This window comes from Acomys minous, assembly GCF_964271855.1.
Source record: "Acomys minous genome assembly, chromosome: 17".
NCBI classification, from domain to species: Eukaryota; Metazoa; Chordata; class Mammalia; order Rodentia; family Muridae; genus Acomys; species Acomys minous.
Window position 1 is genome coordinate 12,258,117 of NC_140500.1, and position 18,714 is coordinate 12,276,830.

The window sequence follows — 18,714 nt, forward strand, 5'->3', positions numbered from 1 at the left end:
CCCTCACACATACACTGAGAGGCATATCCATGTCCCGTCCGTGACCCCATCCCCCATTGTCCCCCACCCCACCCCCGCACGCGCATGCACGCGCACAATGTGATAGAGTCCATGGGGGAGCATGTGGCGGGAAGTGACTGTCTCCACGCCAACTGGAAGCAGAGGGAGAGGACGGTCCCACATGTTAAAAAAAATTCAAGGTCACGATCCTAATGGACCTATTTCCTTCTATCATACCCCTCCTAACGGTTTTACCACTTCCTAAGTTCAGTGGTGGCGCCCATGCACACAGTCTTTAGGGACCTTGTGTGTCTTGTCTCCTGTAGAATAATTGTATAGAACTGCCCTAAACTTCATGGTAGGTGTTAGCTATAACAGCAATTTATGTTTACATTTATGTTAATTTAGTGAAATCTAAAGTCCAGCTCCTCAGGAACCTCGGCTTTCCACATTGTGAGTGTTCAGCTATGGTGCCGAGTGGTGCCGAGTGGTCCCGGGTGGTGCCGATACACTCAGCACATCAGTTACGAGGAGCCTGCCAGTGCAGCTCACACCTATACACGCTCAGGAGGCTGAGGGAGGAGAATCGCTGAGAGTTCAAGACCAGCCTAGTGAGTTCCAAAGTAGTCTGAGCTACAGTAAGATTCTGCCTTCTAAAACAACGCGCCCTACCACCTCCAGCACCACATCAGCACAGGCTAGAGAGGCAGCTCAGTGGGTAAGAGCACTTGCCGCTCTTGCAGAGGACCAGAGTTCCTTCACTCCCCAGCAATAGCATCAGGTGGCTCACAACTGCCTGTAACTCCAGCTCCAGGGAGTTCAATGCCCCTTTGGGGCTTCTGAGGGCACTGAACCCATGTGGTACATGTACATACATATGTACAGACAAGCACTTGTAAAATAATAATAACTCTTCAAAAAACAGACACCAGAACACACACACACACAATTCATCTACTGCGAAAGCTGTATTGGGCACTGTTTGTCTAGAGCGCAGATGGGCATGGCTGATGAATGAATTGGGTTGGAACTCAGACTGACTGGTGCTGATCAATTCCGCATGAATCTTGTCTGAGTACTGATTTACGAAGGTCATTTTGACCTTAACTTTTTGCTGTTGCCATTGCTCTAGCCAGTGTCATAGCGCTGGATTTGTCATTAACAAAAAGAAAATGCTGGTATTTAATAGAACTTTAAAAACATGACTTAGGCCAGGGTGTCAAATATTAGCCTTCTTATGGGATAGCTTTTAACTTTTATAAACCCCAGATTCTTCGTTAAAATGGGAATAAGAGGTTTCTTATGAAAGAAAAAAAAAAAGAGTTTTTTTATGGCCTCTTTAAGTGGGTAAGATTAGGTAAAATAACATGGTTTAAGTGCCTGGAACGACATGGTGCGCCGGGACTGTGTTTACCTCAGGTCAAGTGTGTGGAAGTTTTCTGCTGTCATGGCAACTTAGAAGTTTGGGGAGAGGTCTACTTTCCCACAATAATAAGCCATATTTACTACTGCTTATTAATAAATTGAAAATGCTCCCTACTTAAGAGGCTTTATTCTTTTTTTTCTTTATTTTTATTCGTATGTGTGTGTCTTGTGTTTGCGTGGGTGTCTTGTGTTTGTGTGTGTTGTGTTTGTGTGTGTGTATCTTGTGTTTGTGTGTGTGTGTATATCTTGTGTTTGTGTATATATGTGTGTGTGTTATCTTCTGTTTGTGTGTATCTGTGTGTCTTGTGTTTGTATGTATGCTACATGTGTGGGAGTCTTCACCTGAAGCTGGAGTTGTAGGTGTCTATGTCTCCTCATGTATGAGTGTTTGGAACAAAACACTGGTTTTTCTGCAAAGTAGCAAGCACTCTTAATTACCACTGCACCATTTCTCTAGCTCCATAGACAGTTTCGTATATAACCATAAACATATGTGTATGTATATACACACAGAGAGAATGCTTTATATTATTCCTTTTCCTCAGAACCTCTTCTTCCCAATTAGTCCCCCAGTGGCAACACCATTGGAGCAAATGACACCCTTTCCTTCAGCTACCATTAACAGCCATTAACTCCTCTGGAAGTGGGTGCTCCTGGGCACCTCCTGTGTCCATGATGGGAAGTTGGAGGCCCATGCTCATGAAGGTACTGTAGCTGCTGTGTGTTCATGGCTACAGCAGCCATGCCGTACCTGGATGGCAGGGTTTCATGACACTTGTCTTTATCCTGTAGCTCTTATGTTCCTTTGGCCCTGTCTTGGCTGTGCTTTGGGGTGGAGGGGGTGGGGTGTGATGTATCCCATTTGAGGCAAAGGGCTCATCAATCACTTGTTTTAGCACTTTGACCAAATATGAGTCTCAGCAACAACCATCACCTTCTGAAAAGGAGCCTTTGGCCCCAAGCTAAGAGTTGCATCAGCCCATGGCCATGCACATGCATATTTAGAAGGCACTTTTGACAACATGATCAATAGATATTAACTTAATGGCCTTAATTAATTTTTTTCTTCAGTTGTTATGACTGTATAAATAAGTAAGTGGTCCAGGAAGTCTTCATATGACTTAGATTGGCAATGTGAATTTAAGGTCATACACGGATATCTCTGTGTCTTTTAACTCACAAAGAATGTGTCCCAAGTTTTATTCACTCACGTGGGCTTTGCTTAACACCAGCAAACAAGCAAACCAAGGACAAAGGTAATAATCAAATATGTAAATTAGCAATTTTCTACCCAAGGGTGAACTTCAGCCTTTACTTAGGCTCCTGCCTCCGGAGCACATTTAAGGCTGTGATTTAATTTCTAGAATAGTAACATGAGCTGAAGCGTCTTCATGAATAGCCAGCCCCTCTGGAGCACTTTAGGTTATCTGGGGATCTAAGAGCAGTGTCTGTTGACATAATAACTGAAGGCAGTTCATCATACACTAACCTATCAGCTGACTCTGACAAAAGTAATGCCCTTCGTTTTTGTGTGTGTGTTTCTTTCACTCTGGTTGCTATGGTACCTTTATTTTAGTATAAACATGGGCTCATATTTCATAGTCCACCTGAACGGCTGAAGTTCATGGTAAAGGTGACTTTTCTCCTGAACTTTCTGTGAACCAATAATTAATGTTTAGACTACCTAAGTATGCCACAGAAAATGGCAGACCAGGAGCCATAAAAATGTAGAAACCCAGGAGCCAGGGGGACTCTGGGAAATCTGTGGATTCTTATAATAAATCTGGACAGCCTGGAATATCTTCTTATGATAAAGAAAAGAAGTCACCAAGAAGTGACCCAGAAGATTGAATAAAGACACTAGAAAATTAAAAACAAATGAGAAAATGTAAGAATAGTAGACACTTATCCCAAGAGCTTTTATTTTATGCAATGGAAATGTTTAGAGACAATGCAATGAGGAAGTAAGAAATAACGTAAAGTATTGCAACTCAAGTTGAACTTTAAGAGGAGGTTACTAGTGGTGCATAGGAAAACCAGGAGTTGGGAGGAGATAACATTAAATAAAGGACAAGACATCATATGTGAAAGAAAGTGTGTCTATAGTTATGAGTGAAATTCCTGTAGGAAGCCAGACGCTGAATTTTTTTTTGTCTAACAACAACAACAACAAAATCTTTCTAACAAATTTCTGGATGTTTCCAATTGTGCCTGACATAACTTAGTGCAGTGTTGTTTTGTTCTGACTGTTATTTGCTCTCTGTGGTACTCATCTCATTCTCATGTCCCCACCAGCCTCACCAATGGCGACTTCCTGTAGTGAAGTCAGTCTTCCGGGATTACAGTGGAGGTGGGCCTGGTGGTGGGCCTTTGCTCTTCCCCATGGCTGACTCAGCCTCACAGCCTGTGAAAGGAGGCTCTTCAGACCCTGTGCCCCACCCTTCCTAGGTTCAGGGTGTGGCCTTGCATTCCTTCTGCCTGCTCTGGGTACCACCTACTGTCCTTGGGTGTCTCGCTCCCTCTGCTCCCTCTGTGCATTATAAAGATTTTATCTTGCCTTACTTAGGTTCAAGTGTTTTTGGAAGCTGTTTTTCTGTCTAGACCCACATTTGCTGAATTCTCTTTGAATCTCATAGTCTGCTCTCCTTGCATTCTCTAAAGTCTTAAAGTATGCGTGTGTGTGTGTGTGTGTGTGTGTGTGTGTGTGTGTGTGTGTGTGTCTACGGAAACCAGAAAAAGGTATCAGATCTCCTGGGGCTGGAGTTATGGACAGTTGTGAAAAGCCTGCTATAAGTCTAGAATTGGGTCATCTGGAACAATGGCAAGTGCACTTAAAAAAAAAAAGATGTATTTTTATTTTTTTAAAATACGTTGGCGGGGGAGGGGGTGGGGTGGCATGTGTATGTGACTGCAGTTGCCCATGGCGGCCAGACGCCAGAGGTGTTGAACAACTACTGGAGTAACAGACAGTTGTGAGCCGCCTGACATTGTGCTGGGGACCAAGCACAGATCCTTTGGAAGAGCAGAAACCTCAATTTCTGAGCCATCTTTCTGGCCCGCAGCAAACACTAACTGTTGAGCCATTTCTCTACCCCCTAAACTCCTTTTCTTAACCCCCTCCCACACACATTCCTTCATAAGATAAGAACATTTTAGAGGAATCTGTTTGCAGTTCTTGGCCTTCAAAGAATTGAAGAAACTGCCTTAGATTTGATATGTCTTCTTAGTAGAAAGAGAACTTGTGCTTCCCCCCTTCCAGCCAAAGTTAAATAAAATGACTTTTTTTTCTTTTTCCTTTGTTTTATCTTTCCCATACCAGCATAGCAGTCTGTCTTTCTTCCTTCTTTTCCTTCCTCCTTCCCCTCTCCTTCTTCCCTCCATCCCTTCCTTCCTTCCTTCCTTTTTTCCTTTTAACTACCAGTGTCCTAACCAGTGAACTTTGGAGCCCTCACCCAGTTTCTTTTAAAAATTGTATTGAACATTACTTTGTGTATTTGTATATGCATGAAGGGAACATTTGTGCTGGGAGGTGTGTGTGTGTGTGTGTGTGTGTGTGTGTATGTGTGTGTGTGTGTGTGTGTGTGTTATCCTGACAACCTTTGGTTGCCCATCAATTTTCTCCTTCCACTGTGGGGTCCAGGGAACAAAAGGAGGTTGACAGGCTTATGGGTCAAATATGTTACTTGTTGAGCCTTCTCACTGGTCCCACATTGATTTCTAATAGCATATTGTAATGCTTTGTTAACTGAAGATAAGAGAAAAATAACATTTTGTCCTTGTGAATACAGTATCACGACACATAATAATTTGGAAAAATGGTCATCAGCATGATTTTAAAGTTTCACACTTTCTGGCGCTTGGTATCCATGGGCTTAGAACACGACATGCCAAACTCGGCACACCCTGGTATCTGCAGCTCTGTTCACAGAGAGAGTGCAGTCCGGCAGATCCGTGACGCCACCAGCTGCAACTGTGATGTCACGCTGATGAGGGGGGGCCAGTTGCCACCTTTTCTCTCCTCAGAATACTCAGCACTTGAACTGATGGCAGTCAGGGAAAGATGACACTGGACCATGAAGAATTCTCTTCTTTTGGTTTTGCCGTACAGGGCATCAGATCCGCACTGTGCTCTATCACTGAGCAGCACTGCTATCTACACACAGCGCCTTCTTATACCATATATGAGAAGTAATTTTGGGTGATATGCACATCATCATTAGGACACTGTATAAAACCTTATTAATATTTTTTTAAAATGGAATTCCATTGCTTTGGCAAAGAACTCTGTGGCCTAGTAATAGAGTTTAAATTGAAAGCGCCTAAGGGGAATACGTTTTGGGTTTAGAAAACTGGAAAGAATTCAGAACCTCAGCAGCTTAAAGGTTACAGGAGCCTCTTTGTAGTTGTGGTCATTTGTGAGAAGGTGTTGTACAATCCAGGTGATGTGGCTCATGCCTGCCATCCCAGCAGTTGTGGTGGGGGTGGGGGGCTAGGAGTGGGGATTCTGTAGCAGGTTCAGTGGGGGCTCAGGGTTAGCCTGGGCTACAAACTGAGTTTCAGGCCAGTGTGGGCTATACAGTGAGAAAAAATTGTTTGTTTTGTGACACACTGATCATCACAGGGAGCTGAATTGAAAATACCAATGAATTTCCTGAAGTATACTGTGTGCACCACAAATGTCCCTTCTATAAGGTGTGGTTCTCAACCTGTGGGTCACAACCCACTTGGGGGTTACATTACTAGATATTTACATTACGGGTCATAATAGTAACAGGCTTATAGTTTTGAAATAGCGATGAAGTAATTTTTATGGTTCAGGAATCACCACAACATGAGGAACTGTATTAAACTGTCGCAGCATCAGGAAGGTTGAGGACCATGGCTAAGGTCACTTAGAGGAGACGGTCATGCAGAAAAAGGAAGATACACAGCAAATGTCTTCTCTCATCTCCAGTTCGAGTGCCTCCCTCTGACATAGCCTCTGACGGACTGTTAGAACCCATTTACACATCAGAATGGGATACAAATTCAAACCCCTCAGTCTCATCGAAGTATCCTTAGAGTGTGCTTCCCCGCCCTCCCTGCCCCTGTCCCATCTGTCAGTTCTTGATAGCTCTTCATTTGTTTGCCTTTGTTGAGGGAAACTGTCAAACCATACAAATGTAGTTGATGTCACCGCCAGAGAGGAAGTGTCACCTAACAATAAAAAAGTGCCAGATGAGATCCCTGGTGACATTTGTCCTGCACTGCTCAATGGAGAGCAAATCAGTGGAGGAGTCTCTGCAGTGGCCCTTACCGCTGGCCAGTGAGTACCGGCCCTCAAGGCTGGTATCAGAGGCAGAGATTTAAAACAAGTGACTGGAGTTGTGGTGAGGGGGTGATCTTTTCCCTTCTACTTATCAGTCCAAAGTCCTAGTCCCTAAAATGTGTACTGTTAGAAAATGAATTTGGAGTCAAGTCCTTGGGTCTTTTCCTCCCAGGAGAAGACACCCACTATGACCTTTTGCCTCCTTAGGAGTCTGAACAGAGGAACCTTTCACTTCTGGGAGAGCTGAGCTCTTGGGATGAGGCCCTCCTTCTTAACATTCTGCCCGGCTTGTGGCATTGCTCGTCCAGGGCTTTTGTTCAGGACTGGGTCTTGCCCACGGCCTGGTTCTCCTCACTGGTTTTTGAAAATTGGTATTCCGTACCTAGTGCAGAACTAAAGTATAGCTCCGTCCCTTTCTGAGTCACTTGAAGTAGGTCTTTCACAGGAGAGAAATAATTGGGTTTCCAGCCAATGAATTGGAGCCCTTTTTCCTGCATTTTCACTATTTCAGCTTAATTTATAAAGATACAGACTAAAGAAGGGATTCTCCCACTGAAGAATTCTAAGTAACTGGTGAGGACGTTCCCAGTTGTGGAGTCTTCCTGTGAAGCAAGACAGTAACTTTCTGTGGTTTTGATCCAAAGCGTCTCCTTTCCTGGAGCCCTGAGTGGAAGGAGGGACCCCACTTCACCCAAGTCAGTGACTGCTGTGACTATGAAGAGCCACAAGGCAGGCTAGTGTCAGAGCTGTTGATGTGATGAGATGAGCCTAACCGCCAGACCTCTGTCTCTCCTGTATGGGAGAGAAGCCTCCAGAATGTCAGAATACAGTATTCGTCATAAAAGAGTAAAGTCATTGGCACAGGCTGGGGTGTTCACCAACATTCTCTATGTACGGGTTGCCATCTGGATAGGCACTTTGCAAATGTAGTCAGGATGAAGTCGAACTGTGTCGGCATGATCCCCAGTCTAGCGACTGCTCCCCTAAAAGAAGCGGAAAATTTGGATGCTGAGTTTCCTGCAGACCTGTTGGAGGAAGCTCAGCCCTCAGATACTTCCATTCCTTGTTTCCGGAGAATCGAGTGAAGGGCTTTGTGTTGTCTTAAGACGGTTTGTAATAAGCTGTTTCCGGCAGAGCCAAGGGTCTAATAACTGACTCTCCAAAAGCTACAAGCATGGGAGAGATGCTCGGCTACAGGAGTGATGGGCGTGGAAGGACTAAGTACAACACAGGGCTGCGGAACTGACCCTGGAGTGGACAGAGGCGTGCAGTCAATAACACAATGAGCCTTTGGCTTCAGTGGACCATCGACACTGGCTCCCTGGTGTTTTTTCCAAACAACACACTAATGTGACATTAACAGTAAGGCTATGGCATCAACAGAACTCTGTGGACAGGTATCTTTCATAACCCTCCTGTAAAGCAAAAATTATTTTAAATACTTAAGGTTTATTTTATAATCACAACTTAATCTACAGTTTAATAGACCGTAATTAAAGTTGGTTTCTGCTTTACGCTGAGAACAGAACCCAGAGCCTTGTGTGGGCTAGGCAAGCACTCTACCACTGAGCTACACTCCCAATACTTTAAGACCATTGTTTATATTTGTTTTACAACAGAGAATTGCATGTTGTACAGTGTGTTCTTGAGCTTGCTCTACAGCCCAAACAGACCTTGAGCTCTCAGGTTTTCCTGGATCGCCAGTCCAGGCTTCAGTGTTTAAGTTTTAAGTAAAACCATTGGCAGACGATGTCATAAAGTTTTGGTAGAAATTGACGGGATGTAGTTAGCACTTGCTTGTAGCTCCAGTACTCAGAAGGTAGAGACAGGTGGATCTCTGTGGTCCATATAGTGAGTTCCGGGCTAACAGATAGAGTGAGACCCTGTCTCGAAAACTAACAAACCACTCCCTCACACCCCCCCAACCCCCCCCCACCCCCCCACCCCCCCACCCCCGCCCAAAGTTTTCATACACATTGCTTCATGTCTTTTGGTTAAAGCCATAAACTAATTATATCCCCCTTCTCAGTTATCTCTTCCACTGAGATGGGTACATCAAAATCCCCAGTCAAACCTTAAGAGGCACTTTAAAAACCAAAGACGTCTGTAACATTTAGAGAGGTGTCCAAATGGCCGCTCACTGGGCCGAGAGTTACTAGCTCCATGTAACAAGACTGGGTGGGTGAGATTTTCAGTCATTACGGAATTTTCATTTATTGCCTGAAAATCGACATCAGCTGCAAACCCCGAAATTGCAGTTGTTTCTCTTTAGGATTCTTCAGACTTTTCACTATGAATTTAACGTGTTGGTTTTGTCTGACTGTCACCCCATTTATCTCTTCTTTAAGTGGTTTTTCACTGATTGAAAATTGCGCTTCTTTGGTGTCTCCCTTTGCGTTCAAGTCACTTGGGTAACTCTTCCTTTTGCAATCACCAAAGGATGTTACTTTGCTTAGAAAGCAAGGGATGTTTCTAATAAACCTTGACTGGAGAATAGTGTTTCCTGAGGAGACTGAAGTCCAGTTGAAGGGAATTGTTACCATTAAGTGCATTTGCAAGTCCATAAAGTGATAACGATGGGGAAAATAAAAACACCTGTCTCATTAGTAAGCAGTGATCCCTATCTAAGTGCTACCTAGGCATTAAATTGAGCATATCTTTAAGAGCCTTTAGGAAGAACAACAACACGCTGTTTCCTTTGGGAGGAGTGTTCTGCTGTGGCTATGTTTAGACATCTGAATCCCACCCCCACCCCCGTGTGAAATACCACATGACCACAGTGACAAGTGAAGCTACAGTGGCCCAGTGAGACGCCCTTCTATGTTTGAAATTCAATTTAGCAAATTGACATTTTTCTATTCCCTTTTCTACTGTTCTCCCAATGTGACAGATCACTCTTTTAAGACAGGACACAAACCACGCATTTATTAGGCTCCTAGGAAGAACCAAACACAGGAGTGGGGATGCCCGGGCTGCCACTTTTCATTAAAACCAGCTGCTGTGGTTTTGAAATGCAAACCAGATCAAAACCAGCACAAGGCCCAGGGGTTTAATTTATATTCAGAATAAACCAGCTTGCTGTGAAAGAGCATTTCTCCTCTCTCTCTCTCTCTCTCTCTCTCTCTCTCTCTCTCTCTCTCTCTCCTTTTGAAGAAACTTGTGTCTGCCTTACTTGATGCTTACTCACTCCCCATGAGCTAGGAAATGCAGAATCCTCTCTGGCTGAGCTGAGACAGGCTTAATTGACTTGCCTGAGCCAAACAGTGGAGGAGTCTGTGTTAGGATTCCAGTTTTCCACATCAAATGCTGCATCCCAACCCCTTCACTCTCCTTCCGAAGGGCTCTTCCCCACCTGAAATGGAACAAGCAAGTGTTCTAGTTGGTACCCTGGTGTCTCCTGAGAACAAATTGGGAGACACTGAGAAGTTCTGTAGACTGTTGAGTTACTGATAGCTGGGGTGGGGATCTTCCTACCATGAAAATCAGTAAGCAGCCCTCCCTCCCCGCCCCCCCCCCCATTAGCTTCTTTATTGTATCTGACTCAAAACCTAAACAGGGAAGACAAACCATGGAACTGGGAACAGGCACATGATATTAGTAGGCTTTTAGAAGAGCCATCCTCACTTACATGGAGGCACGAATATCTGTGTGTGTACATGTGTGTTTAAATCCATTTATGGGTGCATGTGGGCACTTACATTTGTGCACACGGAGGGGTCAACCTCAAATGTACAATCCTCAAGTACCTACAGTGTACCTTGCTTTTCTGAGGTGGTCTTTTACCCCTTACTTGGTAAGTAGCAAGCCACAGGGATCCAGTTAGCTCACCTTCCCAGCACTGGGGTTACAGACATGTGCCCCTGTCCCGCTGTCTCACTGGGGGTCACTTGGTCTCCATGCCTGCTGTGCAAGAACTATCTGGCCCCAGCTACCTCTGCGTCCCACAGTTTCGATGTGAGTGTTTCTTTGTTCTGTAGGGGAGTGGCATCTCCCTGCTCTTTAGTTCTTGGATGCACTTTTTGTCTGGGCCCTGGAACCAGAAGAGCTGAAGAGTAAGAGAAAAACCTACATTTTAAAAATCAACATTAAGACACCCAAGGGCCTCTCACTAGATTGGAGTCTGAAGAAGTGACCCAAGGGTGATGCTTTTACAGTTTTTAGGCAATTGGCCTACAGCATTGTTCAGGACCCATTGGATAAGTGTCACTGAGAGATTGCTCATCTCATTCACTGTAATGGAGGGTGTCAGCCTCTGGTGGTCACGGCTGTACCCCAGCTTCATATGTTAAGGACACCCCTCCCCCCCAGAAGGGAGGGCCACTGTGGTTTGCTACATGTAGGAAGATGCAGTCACAAGGTCCTCTATGTAGCTCACTTTCTCAGAGGAATTCAGCTTGTGAGTCCATGTGACCATTTGGTGTGCTTGGAGGTGACACATCTCTAACTTCCTCAGTTCCTTTCTCTAGACACTTGTCTTCAAGCAGTGGGCTAATAGGTGAGCAGTGTTGGGAATCTGGGGTTCACTCCAGTGCTTGGGGGACCTCTACATTCTACCCATTACTTAAGGGCAAAGTCAAGCTCTCGCCCTTCCAAAGGTGAGTGGCTTTTCCCTCTCACAAAAGCGGACTGGATTTCAGGTGGATCCCATAGAACCGGGAATTAATTACTTACGTCAGTCTGTAGGAACTGATGGTGTCTCTTTAAGACCGCACGCTCTTTGGCTCTTTGGAAAGAGGGCCCCAGGCTTCTCCTTCTCCCTCCTCGCTTTGAACAACTGTTTAATGGACACCTATTGAATGCCCAGTGCCCACTGAGTGTTTGAACAACAGCAGTCTCAAACAAAAGTCCAGGCCCTTTGAGAACCAATAGTCTGGTGAAGTCAGGAATTAACTAACAAATGAAAAGCTACAGCTGTTGTGCAGACTTTGAAGGTTTGTTTGTAGTGTGGGGAGTATCTGATAATGTGGTTCTATTTATTCAGGAAGGTCAATAAGAGCTCCCCAAGGACACTGCGATTGATTGAACGGAGATGAAAGAATGAGGAAGAGTTAGCGGGGAAATTACTGAGTCTTGAATATGATTTCTTTAATGTCCTTTTGATCTGAATTGTTCCCCTCTTATACTCTCCCACGCTAATGCTGAACTTGCCTTCATAATAGCAGCTGCATTATATAAGTCTAAATTTATTCAGTAAGGGTCTGTTCTTATCCCTAGACTTGTGGCTGTGTGGCTGAGGCCACAGCTAATTTGTTCACCACAGAAGTGACCCATAAGTGTAGGGGGCCTAGGTCCAGTCTATGCATGCACTTAGGTTGATGATTCAGTCATGATGGACAGCTCAGTCTTCACTTATGTCCCTTGGCAACTGGAGGGGGGGGGAGGTGGGTGTGGGGGGAGGGGGTGGGGTTGGAGTCTCTGACATGGACACAGGTGCCTGCTATTGGATCCCTTTCTCCGAGCTGAGCAGTCTTGTCCGACCTCAGTGGAAGAGGACTTGTTTAGTCCTGAAGTGGTGGAGCAGGATGGCCCGGTGGGGGGAGGGGAAGGAGAGTTGGGGGTGAGGAGACTCCCTTCTCTGGGAAGAAGGGATGGGAAAAGAGGGTGGGAGGGAGAGACTGACAGGAGAGGAGGGAGGGGGCTGGGATTAATACCTAAAGTGAATAAATAAATAAATTAGAGAGAGAGAGAGGGAGAGGGAGAGAGAGAGAGAGAGAGAGAGAGAGAGAGAGAGAGAGAGAGAGGTGCCTTAGTATCTGTCTTTGTTCCTGTCACCAGCTCAATAGCTGCCTGTCTCTCACCTGGACTCTTGTGTTATGGTAAAGCTAGAGGGATGTGCACTCTCCCTGAAGGTTGAGTGGCAATAACCATATAATGGAAAGGACACAGAAAGCAAAAACAATGCAGGTTGGGTTAGTGACAGAGAACCAGAGAGGACTATGGATCCAGGATAAGTAGATACTGCTTAGCACAGCAACATTTTCATCTTTCTAGAAAGGAGAGAAAAGGCCATTCTACTGATGATGAGGGCTTTTTTACTTGCTTTCACTTTGTCTTGTTTGAAGGGAATTTTTAAGATTTTTATTGTTGTGGTTGTGTGCACCTGTTTGCACACGCATGCGTGTAACAACATTCTGGTCAGAGGACAACTTTCTGGAGTCAGCCCTCTGCTTCCGCCATGGGTTCCAGGGATAGGACTCTGGTCCTCAGCTGTGTGCAACAGTGTTTTGTTGTTGTTGTTGTTGTTGTTGTTGGTGGTGGTGGTGGTGGTGGTGGTGGTTGTTTTTTTTTTTTACCTGAGCAGCCTTTGCTCCCACTCATTTCTGGGAAATTTGTTCCATTTATGAAATGCATTTTAAACGGCTTCTGAAGTTTAATACCAGGTTTTGATTTTGACAGTTATTTTCTCATGAGAAGTAAAAGGAATGTGTGAGTAAATACTGTCTTTACAAAGGATGAATCAAGGTGTGTAAGAACGGCAAGATGTTGTTAGATGTGCAAAGATGAATCAAGGTGTGTAAGAATGACAGGATGTTGTTAGATGTGCAATGAAGGAAGGGAGAGAAAAAAGGAGGGAAAGCCAGATGCGTGGCAGAAGGCAGGCAGGCAGGCAGGCAATTGAAGAGGCTGTTGAATGAATTGAACTGAATTGAATCTGATGTGACTTTGGTGCTGGGACTGACCCCAGGGCCTCACAAGGGCCAAGCGTGAGCTCTTCAAGGTTGTCTTACAGACTCTGGTTTTCCTTCAGGTGCTTTTCTGAGTTTTATATGTTTGTCATTGAGTCGAGTCCATGTTGCTTTTATAATGAGGTACTAGGCTTACACCCCACGGAGATGACAGGTAGTACAGGAAGGGTACAGAATTATGCTGTGTACTTAGATGACTTAGGATTCTGTTGTTGGTTTTGCCTTAGCTCACTAAATCAGCTTAGAGTCTTTATGTCTGTCCTAAAAACCAGCCAGGGCTTCTTTTATTTGTTCATGCATTCGTCTGAGCCTGAGCCCTCGAAGGCACAGACCTTCCTGTTTGCCTCTCGAGCATCGCACTGGCAGTAAAACTGAGATGCCCTGATTCGTTTATTACCTTTGACCTATGTGCCTTTCTATTTTTAGGACAGAGGCGTGAGAGCCAGGATGAATGGTCACATGTCTAACCACCCCAGTGGTTATGGAATCTACCCTTCTCAAATGAAGTAAGTCGAAAGGTTCATGTGTAATGCAGGGCAGGGCTTAGTGTGCTGCTGTTTGTTTAACGAGATGTTCTTACTCCAGACTAGCCCGGAACTTTCTGTGTAGTCTGGTCTAACCTTGATCTTACAGTCCTTCCCTCCCAAGAGATAATGCTTCAATCGTGCATCCACGCCTAGCTAGTTTAAAACATATTTTTAATGAAAATGCTCGTTACATTTCTTTATCCAGCCCATTCGTAGTTCATTCAGAAGTAGTCTTTTTTTTTAATTACTAACTTACATTATTATTAAAAGCTATATTTTTTTAAAAGGCTAAGAAAACACTGGCCCAAAGGATACTATTATGTAGTTGGAAGAGATTATAGGCTGGAATTTTATGTCTTGTCACCTTTTGTCATCAAATATGTATTAGAGCTGTGAATGCCTCTGGATCATTCTGTTATTATTTGTAAAACAGTCTGCACTATATAGATATTTGCCATTGCACACAACAACAAGGAACAAAAACCAGACAGCCATCCCCAAGCCTCCTGCTGTCAGTTGAAACCACAGGCCTGAATTGGGTAGCTGTTATCTTCTGTGGCATGCGCAATATGGCTTTTTTATATTTGGCATTGCAGCACGTATATTCAATATGCTGCATATGTTCTATGTATTTGTTAGGTCGGGTAATGCTCACTGTGCGTAGGGAGACACACTTAATTATTAAATAGGACATAAGAGGCTCCCATCCACATTACTTTCCCAGTTAGTCCCCTGTCCTCAGAATGCCACCTCCAGTGACTGCTCCTCCATTCCGAGTTCTTCCTGGAGTTAGTGCCACGCATCCTTCTTCCAGGCTTGATTCCTCCTCACCTGCCAGCTAGAGGCGTTCTCTTATCTTGAGTTCTTCTTGATTGTCAGTGTGGTAGTAAAATCCTGGATAGCCTGATGAGAAAAATCTATCATCTCTTGACCTTGAACGGCGCGTCTATTAGTTTTACTCAGACACCAGTCTGTTGCAGTCCTTTGGTTTGCTTGTTTTATTGAAAGTACCTATCCCTCCTCCTCTCCTCCCCGCTCTTCTAGGGTTTGAAGCTTAGTAAATATTTACTGATTAAACTGAAGTAAACCAGTATGTATTTCATTTAACATTAGTAAAAGAAGCCAGTTATGTGATAAGGCAGGTCGCATTTACCAGTGGTGTTTTACTCAGGTTGGCTGTGCAGTACTTGTGAAAAATAGCTTTTATTATAGGTGATGTCACTAGGGAGTTGTAACAATGTCACAGAATGTGAGCAAAGGTCTGTTTTCTCATATGTCAAGCATTGTTGAATTCTCTGCTGTAGCCCTGACTTGGCATTGAGAATTGGCTGAGGCTGGCACCATGGTCCTCAGTGGCATCACCTGATTTATATTTCTGTTTACTCATGACTCGCCTGAGCAGGAACTCACTCCCATTGGCTGCTTCAGTTAGTATAAACTCAGTTATGTTTTTAAGAAAACAGTTGGTGCTCATGGTACGTCGACATTTTAAACTCTTGGTTCTGAATTTTTATTACCCACAGTGGACTTTAACCCAAGACAATGAGCAGTTTTTGTTTGTTATTACAGTGGTTACGGATCTTCACCACCCTACTCCCAGATGGACAGAGAACATGGTTCAAAAACAAGTGCAAAGGCCCTTTATGGTACGTATGCCTGTCTGAGAGGCTCCTTCTAGGTCTGACTGCTTACAGCCTTGTGTTTTCAAGGTCAGTGTTCAAGCTCATAACCTGATGAAGCGTTTGAAATGACAGAGCTAGCTGGATAACGGCTAGTTTAGAATCTTTGCAAAACCAAACTATGGCTCTTGCTTCTTGTATATGACCTGGCACCGGGGATGAAATGTACTGAATGCTTTAAGAAGTCTAGAGCTTGGTGCTGAGGCTTCAGTGGGATTTCTTGTGTTATCTATAAAATGTGTGCTGATCTTTGTGGCCAAGCCAGCTGGGCCCAAAGATACGTACCTTTTTACCTTTTTCCTTATAGCTATTGAATTGGGGTTGGGGGAGGGGTACTATTTCAATATGACAAGTTATCTTGATGGAATTTCTTCCTGGATTACAAACTAACCAGGTTTTCTCTCTATTCCCTCTGGGTCTTCCAGTAACCTCTGTAATCTGTCTTGCATATGCATAATTTTAGTTTTGAGACAGAGTCTCATGTACCTCAAGTGGCTAAGAATAACCTTGAACTACTGATCCTCCTGCTCCACCTCCTGAGTCCTAACATTGGCAGTCATATGCCACCACGTCCGGTGTACATAGTGCTTGGGCTCTGTGCATGCTAGGCAAGCACCCTACCCACACAGCTACATCTCCAGCCTTGTTTACTGCACTTTTTTCTACTTAAAATACAGCACAAGCTACTAAAAAGAAATTGAGGGCTCTTGAGGCATACACACTGGCTTGGGAAGGTTATTGTTTATAGAGCATATTTATGGCCTTCTATTATTTTGTAACAAATAATCAAAATAGAATCATGATTAGCAGCAAAGACAGTGGCTAGAGTTGCTGTGTTCAAGTAGAGTTCTGCCACATAGTGACTGAATGACCTTCAGCAAATGCCTTCACCTGCTTGCACCGCAGTTTGCTCATCTTTATCAGGTTGCTATCTGGTAGCACTGTAATGAGAATAAGCGGTTTAAAGTAAACCGTTTCCAAAGTAGTGTAGGAGGGGAGGGCACTGTAAATATTTCCTATTGTTATGCTTATTGTCATTGTTACTGTATGTTATAGGAAAAAATAGCATTTTCTAACTTTGGGAATTAACTATACATTATCTAGATCTATGGGTTTGGTGGTAATACTTACTAATCCTAAAGTTTTGAGATTTGTTTTGACCTATATTCTCTGTGAACTGACTTTACAACTCAAATCATACCTTCATAAAATGGATTTAATACCATATATAAATGTGTTTCTCAGTGGCTATGATAATGTCACTAATGCTGTTTTCAATTTTCTTTGTGTCATATTGAGACTTTTTCTGAAAATTAAGTTTGTGCTTTGACAGTCCCATGCCTGTATATAGTCATACTGGTCACTCCTCCCGTGCTCTTTATCTTCCGCCATTCCTATCAACCCCCCCCCCCCCCGCCCCCCATACTCCCTACGCGGTCTTTTTCTGAGTTCATATCTTTGGTTGTTTAGTGACATATTTAGTTTAACCAGGGCCACTCATGTGACCATTGAGTTGGAACTATCTACTGAAGCCTGCTGGGGTCACCAGTGTGTGTGCAATAGAAGGAAATGACTCCACATCTCCCAAATGTATCCGTAGCTAACAGTTTATCAGTGAGGGCAGAGTTCCCGCCTTTGTCCATGCCTGATTGTTAACAGGCCCACTCCTGTGCAGACTCAGTACGGATGTTAGCATTTGCTGTGAGTTTGTGATGGCCGTAGCTGTGTCACAGAAGACGGCATTTCAGAATCCTTTTCCCTGTGTCCAGATCTTACATTCTTGCCTTTCCCTCTTGCATGATGTTTCCCTAGCTTTGGAGGGTGTGGTATAGATGTCTTGATTAAGGCTGAGCATTAACCCACCTTCTCTGCAACATGAGCAGCTGGGATTGGATTCACTCAAAAAAGAGGTTTCTCTGATTAGTTGAGAGTACCATCTGTCTATGGGTAAAACCACACTGAGACAGTCTAACCACAGCTTAGTCACTTGGGGCTTGGATATAGAGGATGTATTCAGCACCACTTATTTCGTGATTAATGTGTGTTCAGAATAGGACCGGTAATGTCTAATCCCTGACTCTAAGGTCCTTGTAGAGTGGAGACTGGCTGGAAGAAATGAATAAATGAAATCGTTTTTGTAAGGATAAAATAATCCCTTCTACATGCCATTTCTAGACTGCTATTTATTAAGTCCATTTGTATGCTGGATCGTTGTTAGCATCATCAGCTCTGTTTCCATGCCCTTGAGTCAGCTCACTGATAAATGACAGCTTTTTAGTGCCAGTGTGAATTTTGGTGAGAGAGGCTAGCAGGAACTATTTCCTAACACATATAACCACATATCTAAGTTGAACCAAAGGATATGAATGACTGAATAACTTAAACACACAGAGAAATATGTATGGAGAAATAGACAGGGTGGGGGGAGAGAGTGTTAGTTTTTAAGCAGCTTTTGAGTCTTCAGGCAGAGGAGAACCCAGGTACGTATGGACTCACTTCTGAATTCTATTAGATCTTAAAAGAAGAGTGACCACCAAAGCTCCAAAGCTCCTCACTCTCCGTGCTACCTCCTAAGCAGAAATGGAAGTAACACTATCAAATTCTTTTTGTGAAGCCAGTGTAATTCTGATAACAAAAACTGAACTATAAATCAATCTCGTTGATGAACATAGATGCAAAAGTTCTCAATAAAACACATGCAAAATAAAATTCAGCAACACAGTGAAAATATCATAAACCATGGCCATGTTGGTTTCATTTGAAGAATACAAAGATGCTTGAACATATGTACACCAACAAACATAAAACAGCGCATAAATAGAATTGGGGATGTCTAAGTGTCTCAACAGATGCAGAATAAGCCGTTGGCAAAGTCCAGCATCATCATTCATAGCAAGATAAGAATGTAGGAGTGAAGGATACACGTGTGAGAGGAAGGAGGCAATGGTCCTTCTATGCTGAAAAGACCCTGAGGACTCTAACAGAAAACTCATGGGGCAGTGGAATACAAAACCTTTCTTATACATTAGTAATGAGTATGGTGAGAAATAAACTGAGGAAATAATCCCGTTCACAATATCCTCACAAAT

At 43.8% G+C, this 18,714-nt stretch overlaps 1 protein-coding gene across 3 annotated transcripts in view; it reads left to right on the forward strand.

Annotated features, from left to right (window-relative positions):
• EPS8 (EGFR pathway substrate 8, signaling adaptor) overlaps positions 1-18,714 on the forward strand; it is a 174,118-nt gene that overhangs the window by 94,393 nt on the left and 61,011 nt on the right. For all 3 annotated transcript variants that reach the window (XM_084765399.1, XM_084765398.1, XM_084765400.1), the window contains 2 exons: positions 13,846-13,925; positions 15,516-15,592. In XM_084765399.1, coding sequence (XP_084621525.1) covers positions 13,867-13,925; positions 15,516-15,592 — 136 coding nt within the window. In that variant the 5' untranslated portion in view covers positions 13,846-13,866. The remainder of the gene's footprint in view (positions 1-13,845; positions 13,926-15,515; positions 15,593-18,714) is intronic.